Source organism: Mus caroli, chromosome 15 (assembly GCF_900094665.2).
Source record: "Mus caroli chromosome 15, CAROLI_EIJ_v1.1, whole genome shotgun sequence".
NCBI classification, from domain to species: Eukaryota; Metazoa; Chordata; class Mammalia; order Rodentia; family Muridae; genus Mus; species Mus caroli.
Window position 1 is genome coordinate 34,231,997 of NC_034584.1, and position 20,818 is coordinate 34,252,814.

The following is a 20,818-nucleotide window of genomic DNA, read 5'->3' on the forward strand; positions in this document are numbered from 1 at the left end:
CCTTTAGCTCCTTGGGTACTTTCTCTAGCTTCTCCATTGGGAGCCCTGTGATACATCCAATAGCTGACTGTGAACATCCACTCCTGTGTTTGTAACCCAGATGTCCCTCAACAGAGGAATGGATACAGAAATTATGGTACATTTACACAATGGAATCTGTAGTATTCTTATTGTCAGTTGGCCATCTTTAGAATATTAATCCTGATCCATTTACAAGGAGCATCTTCAGCTTCTGTCATCAGTGTCACGAAGTCTTATTAGGGAAATTTTTACCTGCTAGGTTCCAATAATTCCAAGATACTTTTGTTATTGTTGTTTTCTTCTGATTTTTTTCTGTTTTTCATTTGTATATCAGGAAGGCTCCTGATTTTTACATGTTAATTTTGTGTCTGCTTTGCAGAAAGTGATTATTAGCTCTAGAATTTTCCTCACAGAGTTTTTTTGTTTTGTTTTGGTTTGGTTTGGTTTTTTGGTTTTTTTCAAGACAGGGTTTCTCTGTAACCCCCTGGCTGTCCTGGAACTCACTCTGTAGACCAGGCTGGCCTCGAACTCAGAAATCTGCCTACCTCTGCCTCCCAAGTGCTGGGATTAAAGGCGTGCGCCACCATTCCTGGCCCTCACAGAGTTTTTAGGGTCTTTATTTTATTTTATTTTATTTTATTTTATTTTATTTTATTTTATATTTTTGGCATAAAATCACATCTTTGTATTCTTCATTTTAATGGAAATACTGAGTTTCTCTTTGTTTAGGATGGTGTTGTTTATAAGCATGATATAAATCGACTTACTGTGTTGAGGTTTGCCCCTGTCTCCATGATTTCTCAACCTGTGGGTTGGGACCACTTTGGAGGTAAAATGACTTTTTCCCAGGAGTTGCCTAAAACCATCAGTAAATACAAATACTTAACATTACAATTCATAGCAAAATTACAGTTATGTTGTAGCAATGAGAATAATTTTATGGTTAGGGGTCACCACAACATAAAGAACTGTCTTAAAGGTTTTCAACATAAGTAAGGTTTAGAACCACTGCCCTAATCTCTCCAAAACTTACTATGAAGGGACACTGGATTTTGTTTCTGCATGTGATGAGATGAGATTATGTAGGTTTCTGTCTTATATTGTGATTATATGGTAGACTAAATTTATTAATTTTGGGTTGAAGCCATGTTGATCATGGTGGATAAATCTTTTTAATGTGTTGTTGAATTTTGTTTGCAAGTATTTTATTGACAATTTTTGCGTCTTTGTTCATAAGGATGTTGGCCTATAATTTTCATTTTGGTTATCTTTGTGTAGCTTTGTATCAGGTTAATAATGGCTTCATAAAATTTTTAGGCAAATGGATGGAACTAGAAAATATCATCCTGAGTGAGGTAACCTAATCACAAAAGAACACACATTCACTGATAAGTGGATATTAACCCCAAAGCTTGGAATACCCAAGATATAATTCACAGACCACATGAAGCTCAAGAAGAAGGAAGACCATAGTGTGGGTGCTTCAGTTCTTCTTAGAAAGGGGAACAAAATACTCACGGGAGCAAATATGGAAACAAAGTATGGAGCAGAGACTGAAGGAAAGGCCATCCAGAGATTGTTCCATCTGGGGATTCATCCCATATACAGTCACCAAATTCTGACACTAATGTGGATGCCAAGAAATGTTTTCTGAAAGGAGCCTGATATAGCTGTCTCCTGAGAGGCCCTGCCAGAGCCTTACAAATACGGAGGTGGATGCTCACAGCCAACCATTGAACTGAGTGCAGGATCCCCAGTGGAGGAGTTAGAGAAAGGACTGAGGATCTGAAGAAGTTTGCAACCCCATAGGAAGAACGACAATATCAACCAACCAGACCCCCCCTCCAGAGCTCCCAGGGTCTAAGCCACCAACCAAGGAGTACACATGGCTCCAGCTGCATTTGTAGCCGACATCATGTCAGGCATCAATGGTCCTTGGTCCTATGAAGGCTTGAAAGATGTTCCAGTGTAGGGGAATTTGCGGGCAGGGAGGTGGAAGTGGGTGGGTGGGTGGAGGAATACACTCATAGAAGCAGAGGGAGAGGGGATGGGATAGGGGGTTCCTGGGGGCTTCTGGGAGGAGTGTAAACAGGGAAAGGGGATAATATTTGAAATGTAAATAAAGAAATATCCACAAAAAAAAAAAAAAAAGGAATTAGGCAATGTCCCTTCAATTCTTTTTCCATAGTAATTTGACGAAAATGGATGTTAGTTCTTAGAAAGACTGGTAGAATTCTGTGTTGGATCATTTGTCCCTGGACAGTTTTCATTGGAGATTCTAAATCACTACTTTTAGTAGATGTTATGAGTCTGTTTAACTTGTTTACTTCCTCTTGATCTAGCTTTAGAAGGTCATATCTATGAAAAACAACAATTCTTTAGGTGAATACAGGATTCTAAACATGTCCTCATGATTCTCTCCATTTCCTTGGTATCTGTTGTAATGTCTGTTTCATCCTTTATTTATTTTATTTACTAATTTGAATCTTTTTTATTCTTCCCAAGCTTTACATTTCTTCTATTCTATTAATTCTATTATTATTTGTTGTTTCTTTATCATTGTCTCAGCTGTGCATTTTGTTTATTTTTTTTAACCTTTCTTTATTCACTTTACATCTGCTCACATTTCCACTCGTTCCTCTCCTCCCAGACCCATCCTTATATCCTCCCTTTCCCCATTCCCTCTTCCCCTTCTCCTCTGAGAAGGGAAGCCCCTCCCCACCATGGGTCCCAGCTGGCCCTGGCACATCAAATCCCAGGTGAAAGAGGCATATCCTCTCCCACTGAGGCTAGGCATTCAGCCCAGTTAGGGGAAAGGGTTCCAAAGAATGGCAACCGAGTAAACCTCTGCTCCAATTGTTAGGGGACTCAAATGGAGACTATGCTGCACATCTTCAACCCTGCATTTTATTATTTCTAGTCATCTACTCTTCAGGGGCATTACTTTTCCTCCTCCTCCTCCTCCTCCTCCTCCTCCTCCTCCTCCTTCTCCTCTTCCACCTCCTCCTCCTTCTCCCCTTCCACCTCCTCTTCCTCCTCTTCCTCCTCTTCCTCCTCCTCTTCCTCCTTATCTTCCTCCTCCTGTTCCTCCTTCTCCTCTTTCTCCTTTTCCTCCTCTTCCTCCTCCTCTTCTTTTGAATATGCTATCAGTTTGCGACCTCTCCTGTCTGTTGATGTTTGCACCTACATCAATGTGTCAACTCCTTCATTGTTTTCTATAGGCTTATGTATGTGTTTTTATTTCCATTTAATTCTAAAAAGGTTTTATTTTCCTTCTTTTACTTTTTCCCAATTTTCACTCAGAAGTAGTTGAGCTTCCATCAGATTATATACATTCTGCTGTTTTTTATGTTGTCAAATCCAGCTTTACTCCATAATGGTCATATAGTTTACAGAGTGTTGTTTCAGTTTTCTTGTATCTGTTTAAACTTGCATAGTGTCCAAGTATATGGTCAGTTTTGGGGAAAGTTCCATGGGTTACTAAGAAAAAGGTAAGTCCTCTAGGGTTTTGGTGGAATGCTACGTAGATATCTGTGACATACCTTCTTATGACTAATAAGGTTCATTAACTCCAGCATTTCTCTGCTTGGTAAAGTGTGGTGGCTGTGAGGACTGTGGTGGAAAGAGTCACTGGTTCTGTGAGTCAGCAGAAGTCAGAAGTGAATGGAGATCGACTAGAAGGAAAGGGTAAAATTGATATCAAGAAAGAACTAGGTGGACCCTGGGTTTATAGCATAAGGTCAAGTCCCTAGAGGATGAATATTGCCTGTGAGGAAGGTCTTTTGTTTGCAAACTGCTGAGAGCTAAGAGTAACTCCAGAGAGTGTGTCTATGTGTCAGCCTAATGTGGAGGCTTTGGTTCCCTCCTAGAGTGGTTCTGTGGATTAGTGGGTATCACAAAGGAATGAAGGCAGGCTAGAAGAAAAGCTATGCTTATTATCTTATTGTTTTATATGACAAAACAGCACAGACATCCCATAGAATTTGCATATGGCTCTTAAATTTGACCTCTTAGTTTTGATATTTCATTTTTCATTAGTGATTTTTGTACCTGGCTTTCATCTTTCTCTATATTATAATTTCTGCTACCAATCTGCATAATGTCAACCAACTGTCCAAATATTTGTTTATCTGTCACTCTCTTAACTATTCTAGATATAATGAGCTTCATCCTTAGGTTATGCTATGCAGACTCACATGCAGGCTATCACTGAAGTTGTTCTGTCTTTGTAATCTCAGTTTAAATGTTCCTTTCTTTCTAGATTGTAAAGATGTACATGATTCTTTTTTATTCTTTTATGGAGTAAGTTTGATTTCATGTGCTCTTTTATTTCAGTAGAGACCTCTGCTCACCTGACTGATTTAATGTGTTATTAGTCTCACCTTATTTTGCTTACTTATCTGGAAGTTGAATTAATTCTCAGGAATATTGTAACTTTCCATATTTCCTTATATTTCCTTTGTTAAGTATTTTAACAAAGTTCAAATGTTATTCATTTCATCTCTTCCACAATAAGTGGCTTTTGAACTAAAATACACAGCTTTTCTTCAGCTTAGTTGATCTCTTAAAAGGGGAGAAATTATGTCTATATTTAAAAATGTGAAGAGAAGCTCTAATCTTTAAGTAGCCATTCTTTAACTTAGTTTTGGAGATAGCACTATCCACAAGGTAGGAAGAGCAGGAAACAAGCAGGAAATGGAGGGAAGGAGATTATGATCTCAGTGTGGTACCCAGATCCCCCCCCCCCCGAGGGCTTCACCAGGGACTCAAGGCTTTTGCTTAAGAAACTTTACTGGAAAGGTTAGGAGTTTTGTGTCTTTGGGGTGAAGGTAATATTTGGTAAACGTGATACTTCGAGAGACAGAACTAATAACTAACTGCAGTCATGTTTCTTTACCTTCTCGTCAAGTAATGCTGACTGTTAGAAAATTACCCTTGACTCTGTGCAGTTTAAAACTTAGTGAACGTTTACTGAGAATGTTTAGAATGGATATTGTGTTACTCTTCATTAATATAATTGGTAAAGTATAACCTTCACTTGAAAATTATGCCCTTCATATTCTTAAAATATACTTCTGTATCCTACTTGTTTTCCTAATATTTACTTTTTAATTCTTTTTTCTTTCTTTTGTTTTTTTCAAGACAGGGTTTCTCTGTGTAGCCCAGGCTGTCCTGGAACTCACTCTGTAGACCAGGCTGGCCTCAAACTCAGAAATCTGCCTGCCTCTGCCTCCCAAGGGCTGGTATTAAAGGCGTGCAACACCACTGCCCTCCTTATTTACTTTTTTCTTATGGCCATTCATACACAAGGGAATTACTGGTATTGATGATTGGCAAATTGTGGTGGGTGTTTATGTAAAGATCACATTTAAAAGACAACAACAATGGTTTATCTTTTAAAAATGAACATGAATTAATTAGATTTATGTCATAGTAAGCTAGGGGGTCAGTGATAGTTGAAAAATATAAAATTCTCCTATCAAAAATGAATATGAGACAATACTTCCTCAATTATTTAGAATGTTATTTATTTCTAGTAATGAACTTAGAGTTATGACTGTAGGTACTACATATACTTAGAAATGTTTCAATCAGAGCTGAGTGTGGTAAGTTTGTTCCCTAAAATATAGCTACTTTGAAGAGCATCTGAGTGGTTGGTTTGGAGGGAAGAATGCATGAAGAAAAAAATATATATCAAGATAGATGGAAATAGAAAGAAGAGAGAGGGTATAATAAATTGAACTTAATAATACTTGAAAAATATTGAGAAATGGAATTTTAGAAAAAGCCTTAAGAAAAACTCCCAGCCTTTGCTCTTAAGGCATGACATTGGGGATGAGCCTGTCCAACTGTGCAATGAGTGAAGCGTCCGGATTTCTGAAAGCACTGAGGAGAAACCCTTAGCACAAGCTAAGGTAAATACCACCTAAGTACTGCCTCAGCTTCTTACTGAATTGCTCTGCTCGGTCTCAAACTGACTCTGGCAATTTGTTCTAATCTCCTGCTCCTTCTTATTCTCTGGCTTCAACTGCCTCTGCTGCCCTGCACTGCACTGCCTGGACTCATGAATGAACTCAACTCCACTGCACTCACTCACAGCATTAGATCCCAACTCAGACTCAACTCCACTGCACTCACTCACAGCATTAGATCCCAACTCAGATTCAACTCCACTGCACTGCACTGACACCTAATTGACCCCCTCCCAACTCCACTCAACTGAACTGGCTAAACCAAATTTCAACTCAATTTCACTGCCGCTTTCTGAGCTTTCTTTAATAGCCTTTGTTTCCTGTGCTGTTCTTGTGATAGTTTGGTGTATCCTTTTCTGTCAAATCTTTCTCTGATTCATCAGTTTGTCCCCCAAACCTCATTGTTTGGGATAAAAGGTATGTCTAAGGGCATGTCTATATTCCGGACAGAGTAGCCATGTTATTGGCTCAACATTCCTCTGTAGCATGGAGGGGAATGCAATTCACAGGGCTTCTCAGGTCTAAGCAGATATTAGTAGTTGAACAAAAGAGAATATAAAGAGAGAGTCGCTTCTCCTTAGTGATAGTTTGCGTGTGCTTTAGTGGATGACCCTAAGCCCACATGAGAATAGTCAACACTCACTGAACTCAGTGGATAATGGAGGAGGTAGGGGGGCATGAGTGGGGAAGAGGATGTGTTAGGGATATTGTGGAATAACGGTTGTGGGAGGCAGATAAGATCAACATTCATTATGCATACACAAGAATTTTCAAACAATATATTTAAAACTTGAGGTATTCAACTTTAATATTTCTGAGTTTGAAGTAGTTTTATCATATTCAAAGATCCATAATATTTTCTCAGACGTATGGGACTTATGTAAGAAGGGAGAATAAAGATAAGGGATTTATTGAAGTTTAGGAATTGAGGCTCAAGACTGTTAACGATTTCTACATGTGTATGTATTGAAATCTATTATCCCTGCAGAAAGCCAGGCAAGGTCCCCAGATGATTGCCGACTTAGAAAGTGATTAGAAGGTGTCTTGGTGTCAGCATCTGAGCTCACAGGGGATGTTGCAGGTTAACAGGCCACTTAAGAGAAAGGAAGACCATGAATTCTAAGGAGACACAATAAGGGTCTTAAGTGTCCCTTTTCACTATCTGAGGACTGTAAATGTGAATGAGCACCACAGGAAGCAGAGATTATAGATGGGCGGTTAATTTTATGTATTGCTTCCTTTATGCCATCATATCCTAAGCTTTCTCCCTCTATAGTTTGACCCCTGTCTCTCTCACTCCTTCTTAGTGATTTTTGCCATTCCTATAATTTACCAACCTTTATTCATATTATTCTCCCTTTATCAGTGTGAATTTGTGTGAGTGTGTGTGTGTGTGCATGCTTTTGTGTATGCATGCTTGTGTGTGTTGGGGGGTGTACCACGACTTCCTGGTATGCAATAATACTATTCTCTTTTTTATTCTATCTCTTGACTGTTCTACAGTTTCATTTGGTTTCCCTCTACTTGTCAAGGTCTTGTCTTTTGGATTATACATTTTCTTATATCTTATCATGATTGTGACTTTGTCCAAAAAATCCTATTACCATGTGTAGTGTATAGTACATCTTGTGAAGTCAACATATATGTATTAAAAGAATGATTAAATATTATATTAGTATAAGCCAATTATTTTTTATTTTTTATTAAATATTTTCTTTATTTACATTTCAAATGTTATCCCCTTTCCTAGTTTCCCCTCCAAAAATCCCCTATTCCCTCCCCCACCCCCACTCCCCAACCCACCCACTCCCATTCCTGGCCCTGGCATTCCCCTATACTGGGGCATAGAACCTGCACAGGACCTATGGCCTCTCCTCCCATTTATAACCGACTAGGCCATCCTCTGGTACATATACAGCAGGAGCCACAAATCCCACCATATGTTTTCTTTGATTGGTGGTTTAGTCCCAGGGAGCTCTGGGGATACTGACTAGTTCATATTGATGTTCCTCCTATGGGGCTGCAAACCTCTTCAGCTCCTTGGGTACTTTTTCTAGCTCCTTCATTGAGGACACTGTGCTCTGTCCATTGGATGACTGTGAGCATCCACTTCTGTATTTGCCAGGCACTAGCAGAGCCTCTCAGGAGACAGTTATATCAGGCTCCTGTCAACAAGCTCTTGTTGGCATCTGCCCTAGTGTCTGGGATTGGTGGTTGTTTATGGGATGGATCCCCAAGTGGGGCAGTCTCTGGATGGTCATTCCTTCAGTCTCTGCTCTGAACTTTGTCTCTGTAACTCTTTCCGTGGGTATTTTGTTCCCCCTTCTAAGAAGTATTCTGAGCTTCTGAGCTAATATCCATTTATCAGTGAGTGCATATCATGTGTATTCTTTTGTGATTGGGTTACATCACTCAGGATGATATCCTCCAGATCCATCCATTTGTCTAAGAATAACATAAATTCATTGTTTTTAATAGCTGAGTAGTACTCCATTGTGTAAGTGTACCACACTTTCTGTATCCAATCCTCTGTTTAGGGACATCTGGGTTCTTTCCAGCTTCAAGCCAGTGACTTCTTTAGCTGTCTTTCTTTTGAAAGACTGATTTTTCTCTTGTTAACATATGCAAAAATATTCCTCAAAACTACAAATAAGTCCAAACCTCCATTTATTGATTTTCCAAAAAGTTTCTGTAATAGTTTATCTTCTATTTTTATGAATGGTTTATCATTTCTGGGTGTGAAATTTACAAATCTACTGAGGGAGTTTCTTGGGGTGGTAATAAGCACTTTTCTATTGGTAAAGTAATGTGCAAACCTCACTGTGATACAACTACTGAGCAGAGCAGCAGCAAGGCATATGGGGATTCCCACTCTACCATCCCAATGTCCATGCAGAGACAGAGGATCAGGGGAAGCTGGAATTTTCAACCTTGATTGGGAAATTATTGGATATGGCACCAAGATATTAGGTCATATTTTACTACTTTGTCTTATGATAAATAACAGTCCATACTCTGTTCTATAGAGACATACCTTTAAAGTATTATTTTATGGAATTTTTAAAGGTATGGTAAAGTAATATACAGCTAAGATCTTGCTGGAGATTTGTTTTTTATCATTTATTTATTTATTTATTTATTTATTTATTTATTTATTTATTTATTTATAACACCAGATTTTATTCCCCTCCTGGTCCACCCTCTGGCTGTTCCACATCCAATACCTCCTCTCCATGCTCCTGTCTCCATGATGATGTCCCCACCCTCCACCCCTCACTTCACCAGACCTCTAAACTCCCTGGGTCCTCCAGTTCCTTGAGGGATAGGTACAAATTCTCTGACTAAACCCAGACCCAGCAGTCCTCTGCTGTATGAGTGTTGGGGCCTCATATCAGCTGGTGTATGCTGCCTGGTTGGTGGTCCAGTGTTTGAGAGATCTCAGGGGTGCAGGTTAATTGAGACTGCTGGTCCTCCTACAGGGTCACCCTCTTCCTCAGCTTCTTCCAGCTTTTCTCTAATTCAACCCCAGGGGTCAGCAGCTTCTGTCCATTGGTTGGGTGTAAGTATCTGACTCTGACTCTTTCAGCTGCTTGTTGGGTCTTCCAGTGGGCAGTCTTGATAGATCCCTTTTTGTGAGCACTTCATAGCCTCAGTAACAGTGTCAGGTCTTGGGACCTCCCCTTGAGCTGGATCCTACTTTGGCCCTGTCGATAGGATCGTCTTTTCCTCAGGCTCCTCTCCATTTCCATCCCTGCTGATAGGAACAAATATGAGTCAGAGTTTTGACTGTGGAATGACAACCCCATCCCTCACTTGATGCCCTTACTTTCTGCTGGAGGTGGGCTCAATAAGTTCCCTCTCCCTACTGTAGGGCATCTCATCTACATTTCTTCCCTTTGAGTCCTGAGAGTCTCTCACCTCCCAGTTCTCTGGTACATTCTGGAGAGTCTCCACAACTTCCTACCTCCTGAGGTTGCCTGTTTTCATTCTTTCTGCTGGGCCTCGGGGATTCAGTCCTTTTCCCCCACCCAATACCACATCATATTGCCCTCTCCCCCCAACCTTGTTCACTTTCCCTCCCAGGTCCCTCCCTCTCTCCCTACTTGTGATTGCTTTCTTCTCCCTCCCAAGTGGGACTGAGGAGTCCTCACTTGGGCCCTTCAGCTTGTTAACCTTTTTGAGTTCTGTGGACTGTATCTTGGGTATTCTATATTTTTCTTTTTCTTTTCTTTCTTTTTTTTTGGCTAACATCCACTTATTAGTGAGTATATACCATGCATGCCCTTTTGGATCTGAGTTCCCTCACTCAGGATGATATTTTCTAGTTCCACCAATTTGCCTGCAAAACCTAGGATGTCCTCATTCTTAATAGCTAAGTAGTATTCTATTGTGTAAATAAACCACATTTTTTTGTATCTGTTCTTCTGTCATGAGACATGGGGTTGTTTTCAGCTTCAGGCTATTACAAACAAGGCTTCTATGAACATAGTGGAACATGTGCTCCTGTGACATGGGGCATCTTTTGGGAGTCTTTTGCTGGGTCATCAGGTAGATCTATTTCCAGTTTTCTGAGGAACCTCCAGGTTGATCTCCAGAGTGGTTGTACCAGTTTGCAATCCCACCAGCAGTGGAGGAGTGTTCCTCTTTCTCTACATCCTTGCCAGCATCTGCTGTCACCTGAGGTTTTGATCTTAGCCATTCTGATTAGTGAAAGGTGGAATCTCAGGGTCATTTTGATTTGCATTTCTCTGATCACTAGTTGTTTGAATTTTTATAATCAACACACCATTTAAAATAGAAAATAGATCATAGAATAAGAATTTCGAGGCTAAAAGAGAAACACTATATCAAGATTTTAGTTTGTTGCATGCTCATTTATAAGCAGTTCTGCCTATTTTAGTTTTGTTTCTGTTATTGTTATTGTTCCTATAAAAATTAATTAAGGAAAGTTCTCAATTCCTAACAAGTTTTCCAGATTTCCTCAAGGACCTGTATCTCATACTATATCATACTATTTTGAGGAAATTTAGATTTGGATCTTTTGTTCTTGTGATTTCAAATAATGACTATTTTAAAATAACTGCAGGCATAATGATAGCAGCATTCAGTTGAGAACAAAATTGTTGGTTAGCAATGATCACATTCTCCATTACCAGGGTCTCACCTCATTTCAGCTGTGTATAGTAGTAGCCCATCATTATTAGTACCAGATTGGATGAGTATTATTTTTGTATAAGGTCAATTCTTTTAAATAATACAATCTTATTTTAATTCAGCAGAACTACTTTATCTTGGCCTATCTCTATCTAATTCTTTTCTCAGAGTCTGCATATGCAAACTGATTGTCATAGTAGCTATTCTTAAAATACTGAAATTCCATGTCATGTAATTAAGGAATTATTAGACAGCTTCCTCTTCAATTGTGTTCAGTTTACAGTAGAGTTCTCTACATAGTGTAGCACAGTACTTGTATCAATCCAGAAAATTATAAATGAAAAATATGAATTATTTAAAACATTGATTAAAATTATAAACTACTAAAAATGGAACTAGAATAGATTATTAAATCAGTTTTTAAACAAGAATTGAATTATTTCCTAAATATTTCTATTTACCAATTTTCTTCTTTATGCTGTATCCTTTTAGAAGTCTGGTGAAACAGGTGGCTAGCCCTTTTAAAATAATATATTTATGCATATAGTAAAATGAGTTAAATACGTTAGAAAAAATACTTATATTGGAATATAAACAATAGCTGAAGAAATCCAATTAAAAACCATGTAAAGACAAAGAACTTCAGACTAATTTCCCTTATGAATATCGATGCGAAAATAAAATTCTTGTAAACTAAATCCAAGAACACATCAAAACAATCATCCATCATGATCAAGCAGGCTTCATCCCAGGGATGCAGGATGATTTAATATATGGAAATCCATCAACGTAATCCACTACATAAACAAACTCGAAAAAAAAATCACATGATCATTTCTTTTGATTCTGAGGAAGCCTTTGACAAAATCTAACACTCCTTCATGGTAAAAGTCTTGGAAAGATTAGGAATTCAAGGCCCATTTCTAAACATAGTAAAAACAATGTACAGCAAACCAGTAGCCAACATCAAAGTAAATGGAGAGAAATTTGAAGCAATCCCACTAAAATCAGGGACTAGACAAGGCTACCCACTCTTTCCCTACCTATTCAATATTGTACTCCAAAACCTAGGCAGAGCAATTAGATATTGAAGAATGTTAGACCTTAGAAATAGGTATCTTTTGTTTCCCACCGTAGTTGTTGCTAATGGAAGTTATTTGTGCATTTATTTATTTATTTATTTATTTATTTATTTATTTATTTATTTATGTAGCCCTGGCTGTCCTGGAACTCACTCTGTAGACCAGGCTGGCCTCGAACTCAGAATTTTGTCTGCCTCTGCCTCCCAAGTGCTGGGATTAAAGGCATGTGCATTTTTTATTATTAATTATTTTCTTTATTTACATTCAAATGTTGCCCCCCTTCCTGCTCCCCCTCCATGAGTTCTTTACCTCTTTCTCCTCCCCTTTGCTTTGAGTGGGTGCTTCCCCTCCCACCTTCCCACCCCCTCCTACCCCACTCCACTAGGATCCCTCTTCCTGTAGCATCAATTTCCTAAAGTATTAAGAGCATCCTTTCCCACTGAGGCCAGACAAGGCAGTCCTCTGCTACATATGTAGTGGGAGCCATGGAGCAGCTCATGTATGCTCTTTCGTTGGTGGCATAGTCCCTAGAAGTGCTTGAGGGATCAGGTTAATTGACACTGTTGTTCTTCCCACACGGTTGCCATCCCCTTCAGCTTCATCAGCTTTTCCACAACTAAGTAGACACCAGGTCAACTCTCTGTTGGTGTCGCAAAACCTATGTCACTAAGTCTTGCCACAATATACTATGTGGAAGAAAAGTTCATTATTAACCTAAGATCATGATAAGTCTTTAAAACAAAATAAAGTTTGCTATTCTTCAAAATATAGGCTTTTAGAAATGTAAGAAAAACAATGAGAAAGATAGTTATGCACATGTTTTTTCTGACTTATTGAAAAGAGACATATCAGCAAGATTTTGCTGCAGGAGCCTGATATAGCTGTCTCTTGTGAGGCTATGCCAGTGCCTGGCAAATACAGAAGTGGATGCTCACAGTCATCTATTGGATGGAACACAGGGCCCCCAATGGAGGGGCTAGAGAAAGTACCCAAGGACCTGAAGGGGTCTGCAACCCTATAGGAGGAACAACAATATGAACTAATCAGTACCCACCAGAGCTTGTGTCTCTACTTGCATATGTAGCAGAGGATGGCGTAGTAGGCCATCAGTGGGAAGAGAGGCCCTTGGTCTTGCGAAGATTGTATGCCCCAGTACAGGGGAATGCCAGGGCCAGGAAGCAGGAGTGGGTGGGTTGGGAAGCAGGGCCGGGGGAGGGTATAGGGGACTTTCGGGATAGCATTTGAAATGTAAATGAAGAAAATATCTATTAAAAATTGTTTTTGAAAAAAAAGAAAAGAGGTATACTAGACGTATTGGACAAAGAATAGGTCACAAATTATCAGCCACATTTGCTTTAAAAGAGACTGTCTGCCCTAAAGTAGAATTTCAGAAGAATGGAATTACGAATTTTATACTCAAATTCCATTTTACACAGCTTTTAAAGCTGTAATCAAATATTATGTGTGAATTTATATTTAATTTGGTTATCATGACAGTTTGCATTGTGAGACTTTCTTTTAGGCTGAGCCTTGTCTCTATCCCTTCCCCATTGTTGATGTAGTTATGTAAAAAAACTGAACTTGACATAGAAAATCAGTCACACTTTAAAAAGCAGAAGTTAATGTTCTTAGGTGTGTCTTCTCAATCAGGGATTGAATTAGAGTCCATTTATGATCACAGCAAGGTGAATAAACTTTATGATAGTTCCATGGGACAAGTGCCAACAGTTACTGGTCATATAGGTGTAAGTATTCTTGCTTCTTCTAGAATTAAGTTTTACAGGGCAGGGAGGTCACTTCTTTTTTGGAATTCCAGTTTCATCCAATACCAGTTTGAGTAGTTTAGTCTCACAGAAGTGCAGAGCTGGCTAGTGGAGTTACCAATTCAGTAGAAGAAATCTACAGGGTGATTTCTGTTTGGGGATGTGTTTGAATATGGATACATACTTCAAAGCTGCCCTATTTTCCTATAACCTCATTTCAGTCTTGTGCTTAAAATATTCAGGCTATCAGTATACTACAGTAATGGTATTAACATTTTATATATTTACTCTGTTTGCTGATAAACTTCTGCATAACTTTCTCTCCTGGAAAATGCTAGGAAACATTGTTGAATGTCTTTAAGCTAGGACACATTACCCTCTACACATGTTCTCCTTGTGGAAAGCAGGTAGCTTGGTTTGCATCGCTTATAACTGAGCAACTTGTTTATTGGGAATTAAATAAAAAAGATTAGAGTTCAATAGAACTCTTTAAGCTTAGCCAAAATTTATTCACGATGTGTTGGGAAAACTTTTTTTTTTTGCATACACAGTGATTTTAAGCTTTTAAGCAGTTCTTTTTTTTTTTTTTTTTCAAAATCAGTTTGATGCATCATGACCAAATAGCAGAAAGGCATTAAAGATCAACTGAGCTGCTTTTTGACTAACATTTCAGGGATTGTGAAGCAGCAGATAGACAGCCATATCACAGATCCAGATCAACAGAACAACGGCCTCTCCTAGAGCGGACCACCACCCGCTCCAGATCCTCTGAACGTCCTGATACAAACCTCATGAGGTCGATGCCTTCATTAATGACTGGAAGATCTGCCCCTCCTTCACCTGCCTTATCGAGGTGAAAGACACATTGATCAGACTGATTTCCCTGTCTGCACTACCACACACCATTTTATTTTCCCAACAGCTAAATGGTCTCTTCGATCATTTTTTGGCTGATCACCAGTACACGTCAATACTAACTCTGTCAGTGTGAACACACTATCTATATTCAGTGGATATGATAGTGTGTCATTGCCATTGTGAATTGTTGCCTAACTGTCTTGGTTGCATTTGTTTCGTGAGATCTCATTAACCAGGAGTCCTAAGTAAATCCTGTCCTGACTGTCATGTTCTTCCAAGAATGAGAAGTTCTGGTGCTCACTAGGCATGACTTTTCTAGTAATCATCACAATAGTAAATTAAATTTGTTTATTAGTTTCTTTGAATATTAATATTAGGTATTATTAGGATTATCTTTAGCTGAATTTTGAAATCCTTGGGATTTTTTTGTTTTGTTTTTTAATAAAAAGGACATTTAGTATAAACAAGTGAAAATATGATTAGGTCAAGGTAAGAAGGCTAGTTTTAAGAATTTATATTATAGTAGAAAAATGTAAAGTTTTATTTTTTATTTTCAAAGTTTAGAATTTGCTACCTGCTTTCATATGGGTAGATTAGTAATTTATATTTTGAATTTCATGGATTTTTTTCTATAGGCTTTTTTGTCCATGTATGTGTGTATGTACGCATATTGCACCAAAACATAAACACTTTGGGTGTTTAAGTAATCATAACTCTCTAAATGTCCATATTTTGTCATGTTCTCCTCTTAAACCAGCAGCTAACTGCACTAATTGTTCTAATAAAGCCGACATGTAAACCATCTAGCATACTGGCCATATTTAACACTTACTGAAAGTGTACTCATGATGCATCTTGTAGGTCTCACCCTCGTACCGGGTCTGTCCAGACAAGTCCGTCAAGTACTCCGGGAACAGGACGGAGGGGCCGACAGCTTCCACAGCTGCCACCAAAGGGAACATTGGAGAGAAGTAAGTTCTCAGTTTTCTAATTATGCCATGTAGGAATTACACATGGAAGCCGAGGGGAATTAAGTTTTTCTACTGTCTTTGTGTTATTAGCTTTATGTATTTAACTGTATGCATGATATCATTTGACAGCAGCTATATTTGTGAATATAATATATACTGCATGTAAAATTTTACTTGGAGATAAAAAGGAATAATCTTGACTTCTTTTATAGACTTTTCACATTTGAATAAGTGGTTTAAAAGTAAGACATCATCTTTTGTAAGCAGCTGGATTATAATGTCTTTACTACATCTAAGATTAGGTAATGTTGGTGATTATACAAAGTTTATTAGTAACTAGCTAAATCGATTTTCACACACTGCAAAGGACTGGTTAGCTGTGATGCACAGTGGTGATCCTTCTCACATCTGGAGTGGAAGCAAAAGGTAACCCCGAACACACAAAGATGCATGTTGTTCTGAGCTTCAGTGATTGTACATTGCTACATGAAGAGCTGACACACTTGAGCATGGCTCAAGCAGCTGTAAATCTCAGTTAAAGTCTCTAAAGCATGGAGAACAACAGAATAATTTTAACATCTTTTAAGTCACAACTCCTCGACATAGGAACTTTTTTCAAATATATGTATATATGTGTGTATGTATATATATATATAAATACATATATATGTATATAGCCAAATCACCATTTTAGTTTTCCTTAATAGATGATATACTCTATTACTCTGAAATTTTCTGTTGTTTTTAACCCCTGTGCTTTGGTTTTTCCTTCCTTTGTTTTTGTTTTATTTTGTTTTACCTAGACATTGGAGTCAAGGAGGTAGACCCTTATGAAGGTCTGTACATAAAGGGGGTTTGTTTTGTGCTGAGAGCCTTTTGGGGGCAGTGCGAGCAAAAATAAATCCAACTGCAATTGATGTCTTTTCATTTAAATGGTTTTATATACAGTTAAATTTTTCTGTTTTCTATTTTCTAATAAAATATTCAAAATTTATTTTCTGTGAAAGAACAACAAAGAGTTAAATGTTGAGTCATGTAAGAGTACAAAATGTTTAAACTTTTAAATAACTAGACAATGTTTATTCTCAAAAATATATTTAATTTTTTTTAAATTTCTGGATTTTAGACTGAGACTATAACCAGAGATATCAATTGCAGTCTGTGTTTATGCCATTGAGGATATATACATAGTCTGGTTATATTTCTCATCTTCTATTTCATTTTTTTATTTCTGATCATCTTTTTTTTATTAAATTTGACTTTCTACAAAAGAAGTTATTGAGTTAGTGATTTTGATTTGTGTTTCCTGTTTTGTGTTTCATGTTATAGCAAGTATGCTTGGAGTATATGAAGGATAAACATGACAGTTTTATGTGTTTATTATCACACACTTCATTATGCCTTACGACAGATCTATTGAACTGTAGTATGTGGACTGCCATACATTTGCTAGTACAATAAATAGCTGCTAGTTTTAGAAATTTGAAATTGTTGATCATGTTGTTTACTGTTGAGTCTTCAGCAATTGTAGAACTGGAACAAATGTTTATTGTGTTGAAAATGAAATGCTGTATTAGTATAAATTGAAATGATACCTCAATAGTATATAGATGACCACCAAGAACGAATTCTTTATGTTTTATTGTCTTAGATAACTTGTTGGTGTAAGTTGTGCTCTTGTCAGTTGAGAGTGAATGATTACCAGCTTCATGGTTGTTTCTGCTTTCGTGTGCCATGAGTCTAAGCGGTACCGTGCTGATGGGGCCGATGCTTCATTTTCTTGTTTGATAGAACATGTCTGTGACTATTTCTGTAAAACTAAGTGCTGTACCTTTAAACTGTTTTTCATAAGGAGAGTTAATAATGTGCAGCTTTGCTCACCTCAAACAAGATTTCAAGCTTTCATTTTGATATCTTTTATTACAAAAGTTCGTTGAGGTGTGGATAGCTTCATGCTGTGCAATGCTACATATAAAAGAAAAGAACCCTTACTGCTGGAGGGAAATTTGGGTTAAACGGTTTAAAGACATTTCTGAGCACTTCCTTTACTGTTATTTATTTGGTTGGTTTTTGTTTTAGGTTAAACAATTGACAGACATTTCCAAACACTCACAATACTGTTATTTGTTGGGTTTTGGTTTCAGGCAGAAAGCAATGCATTAATACCACTAAGATTTAGCAATTTTCATTCATGTCTCTAATTATAATTTTCTGGTTTTTATTTTATCAAGGAACCAAAACCCTCCTTATTCGCTTCAGTGTGGAAGAGGCTTTGTTTATTTTGTATTACTTAATGATACTGGCTGATTATAGCCACATTTTCAGACATGTTGACGCTTCAGAGATTCATGAATATCTTCCAGGATTAAAGGGAAGAGTGATGACCTCTGTAGATCCTTGACCTCTAACTGAAGATAGAGTATTGGCTGATAGTCTTAGTGTTTGACCTTCCGCTACATGGTTGCCAGGACTTGTCATTTAACAACATTTCTGGTGTATACACATTGAATGATTTATTCTACCTTTAGTAACTAAAACATGAGCAAACTGTAATTTGGCTCTATGATTTTGAATAATTATTTTATATTGTCTAGTAACTAAATTAATTTCACATAAAATATATTTTGATCTTGAAGCTGATATTTTTTCATACTCATTTTGCCAAAACCTCCAAAATTAGAATGATATGGCAAGTACAATGTGGTCAGCCACCATAAAGCATTATTATGATTATTTTCTTAAATATTAACCTCGATTATTATGGGTGTATAAAAACTGGGGTTTATAGTATCATGGTTTTCTTCCTAGAAGAAAATTGATGTAAAGATTTCCAAGTATTACACCTACTATATTATTGTGCCACCTATTGAATTGTGCCTCTCCTGTTTAGTTACCCACACATCTTAAATCTTCCAGAGGGGTCACAGTTTCTAATTTCTAAGGGAGTACTGCTGCCAACTGTGATAGTTCATTAACAGTAAACAGATTTGCTTTCAAAAGCATATCGGAAATGCAACACATAATCTGGTTTTCTTTTTATAAGCACCCATCATTTCATTAACAGTGATTTTTTTTTTGCTTGTTATATTTTAAAACTAACAACCAGATTCATGGACTTATCTTTTTCTCCTACTTCTGCAAATCCAGAAGTGACTGAAGAAATTGGGCATGTGGAAGAAGAGGGGGTGGAAAAGGAGGGAGACGAGGTCAAGGCAGGTCTGTCTGATTGTCTGCTAATGTTAATGTTAGAGTACTTAATTTAGTCAATTATTTGAATATTGTCTTTTAATGATCAGAGCAAACTAAAATTATAGAGAATGTCTTTAGCTTAAATATGTACATCATTTACCTAGCTCATTCATTTACATTCTGGTTGTTTCTTTACCTTAAAAAAAATAACCTTCGTGAGCTAGCTAATAGAAAACTATTTCCCTTATGCCTCCCTGTACTAAGGGAACTCTAGCTTCTAGCCTAAGGGTTTCAAAAATAGGAGAGGGGAATTTTAAGATCATACAGAACAGATTTCCATAATATTTAATAACTATGTACATGTTCCTACTATATCATTGTCTAAATAAGAAGTAATTTTCTCTGAATTTCCCATCTCTGTCTGAGCTCAGTATTGCTGTATCTTCTGTAACAGCTATTCCTCTCTGTGATGTTTGACTTCTGGAGGCAACACAGGCTTTCATTTCCTCAATTTTGTAATCACAATCTAATTGGGTATTTTTGTCATTGTCTGTTAAAGTAAAATATTATATTCTCACAAATACATTTATGTAATTTTGTTGAATAATCTCTATATTCATTTGAACCTCTGAATTGGATCCTAATCTTTTTTAAATTGTCTTGAATTTTAGCTTTCTGTGAAAACTGCAGAATAATTTTAAGCCTATTTTTGTTAAGTGTTTAGCTGATCTTTTAACATGTAAAGTTATTTATGAGTTTTAAAGTTAGGCTTTCTGTCCCCCTTCTTTTTATTATCTGAACCTAATTTGTAATATTTAAAACAAAAGGTCATTGTTTTGCTGCTAATAGCCAGTAATATCCTAATTTATCAGGTAGAGAAATTATATCCAACAACAGGAAAAAGGACGATCTTAATTGTTTGGTTAAAGAAATGTATTATTGTATCCCATTCTGAATATCAAATATAATCAACACGAGAATTTCAAATGCCTTTCATTTTCCTGACTGAATGGAATTAAGATTTTGTGGCCTGCTATAGAATAACTTCCATTTCCATCAGGCTGAGGAGCTAATGTTCTGTTTTCCTGCCCTCCATATCTCACACTAATTCACTCATGCCCTGAGTCTCACATGTCATGAATTGCCTTCCAGGATAACTTTAGAATTAGGACTTCTGCCTATCAGTATCACTTTTGTTTTACCCCTTAACATAAAAAGTAATTACATTTTAAAAACCAGTTTGTCACCTGTGACCCGTTCTTAAGAAACTAGTAAAGTTCATTATGTAGTCTCACCACAAAACAAAACAAAGCTACCCAGCACACAAGTACAGTACAAAATGCCTTTTCTGTCTGCTTACTTTGATACCTTTCCCTATAGAACAGGGAACATATACTGCATATACCTTATTCTAATGTGTACAGTGTGGGGTGTCATGTTAAATGCATGTACCTATTTCTGTAGTGCATGTTTCATTCTTTTTGGAGTGCTTTTTATTTGCATTGCTAATGACCTCAATTATTAATTATTGTCTGGTTTCAATGTTAAAGATAACAGGGAAGAAGCATCAAGCTTACCTAATAATGGGAAAAAAGGCAAGTCTAAAATTATATATGTGTTTCTCTGTACTGAGATTTATAATGTATGTGAATATACTTCTTTAAATTCGGGAGGTTCAAGTCTCAGTCCCAATTTAAGTTATGTAGAATCAAAATTACTTGCTTGTATTTATTTCTAAGTAGTTATTTAATCTCTAATATCTTTACCATAGGTTGATGATACAGCTCAGTGGCTTAGCAGTTGCCTAG

The 20,818-nt window shown here is 37.3% G+C and overlaps 1 protein-coding gene across 49 annotated transcripts in view; it reads left to right on the forward strand.

Moving 5' to 3' along the window:
• The window catches only part of Rims2 (regulating synaptic membrane exocytosis 2), a 482,991-nt gene that overhangs the window by 316,209 nt on the left and 145,964 nt on the right, over positions 1-20,818 (forward strand). For 26 of the 49 annotated variants that reach the window (XM_029469473.1, XM_029469478.1, XM_029469477.1 and 23 more), the window contains 3 exons: positions 14,666-14,845; positions 15,712-15,821; positions 16,625-16,657. In XM_029469473.1, the coding sequence (XP_029325333.1) occupies positions 14,666-14,845; positions 15,712-15,821; positions 16,625-16,657 (323 nt within the window). The remainder of the gene's footprint in view (positions 1-14,665; positions 14,846-15,711; positions 15,822-16,624; positions 16,658-20,818) is intronic. The other 23 variants (XM_029469501.1, XM_029469498.1, XM_021184232.2 and 20 more) reach the window with 1 other exon arrangement.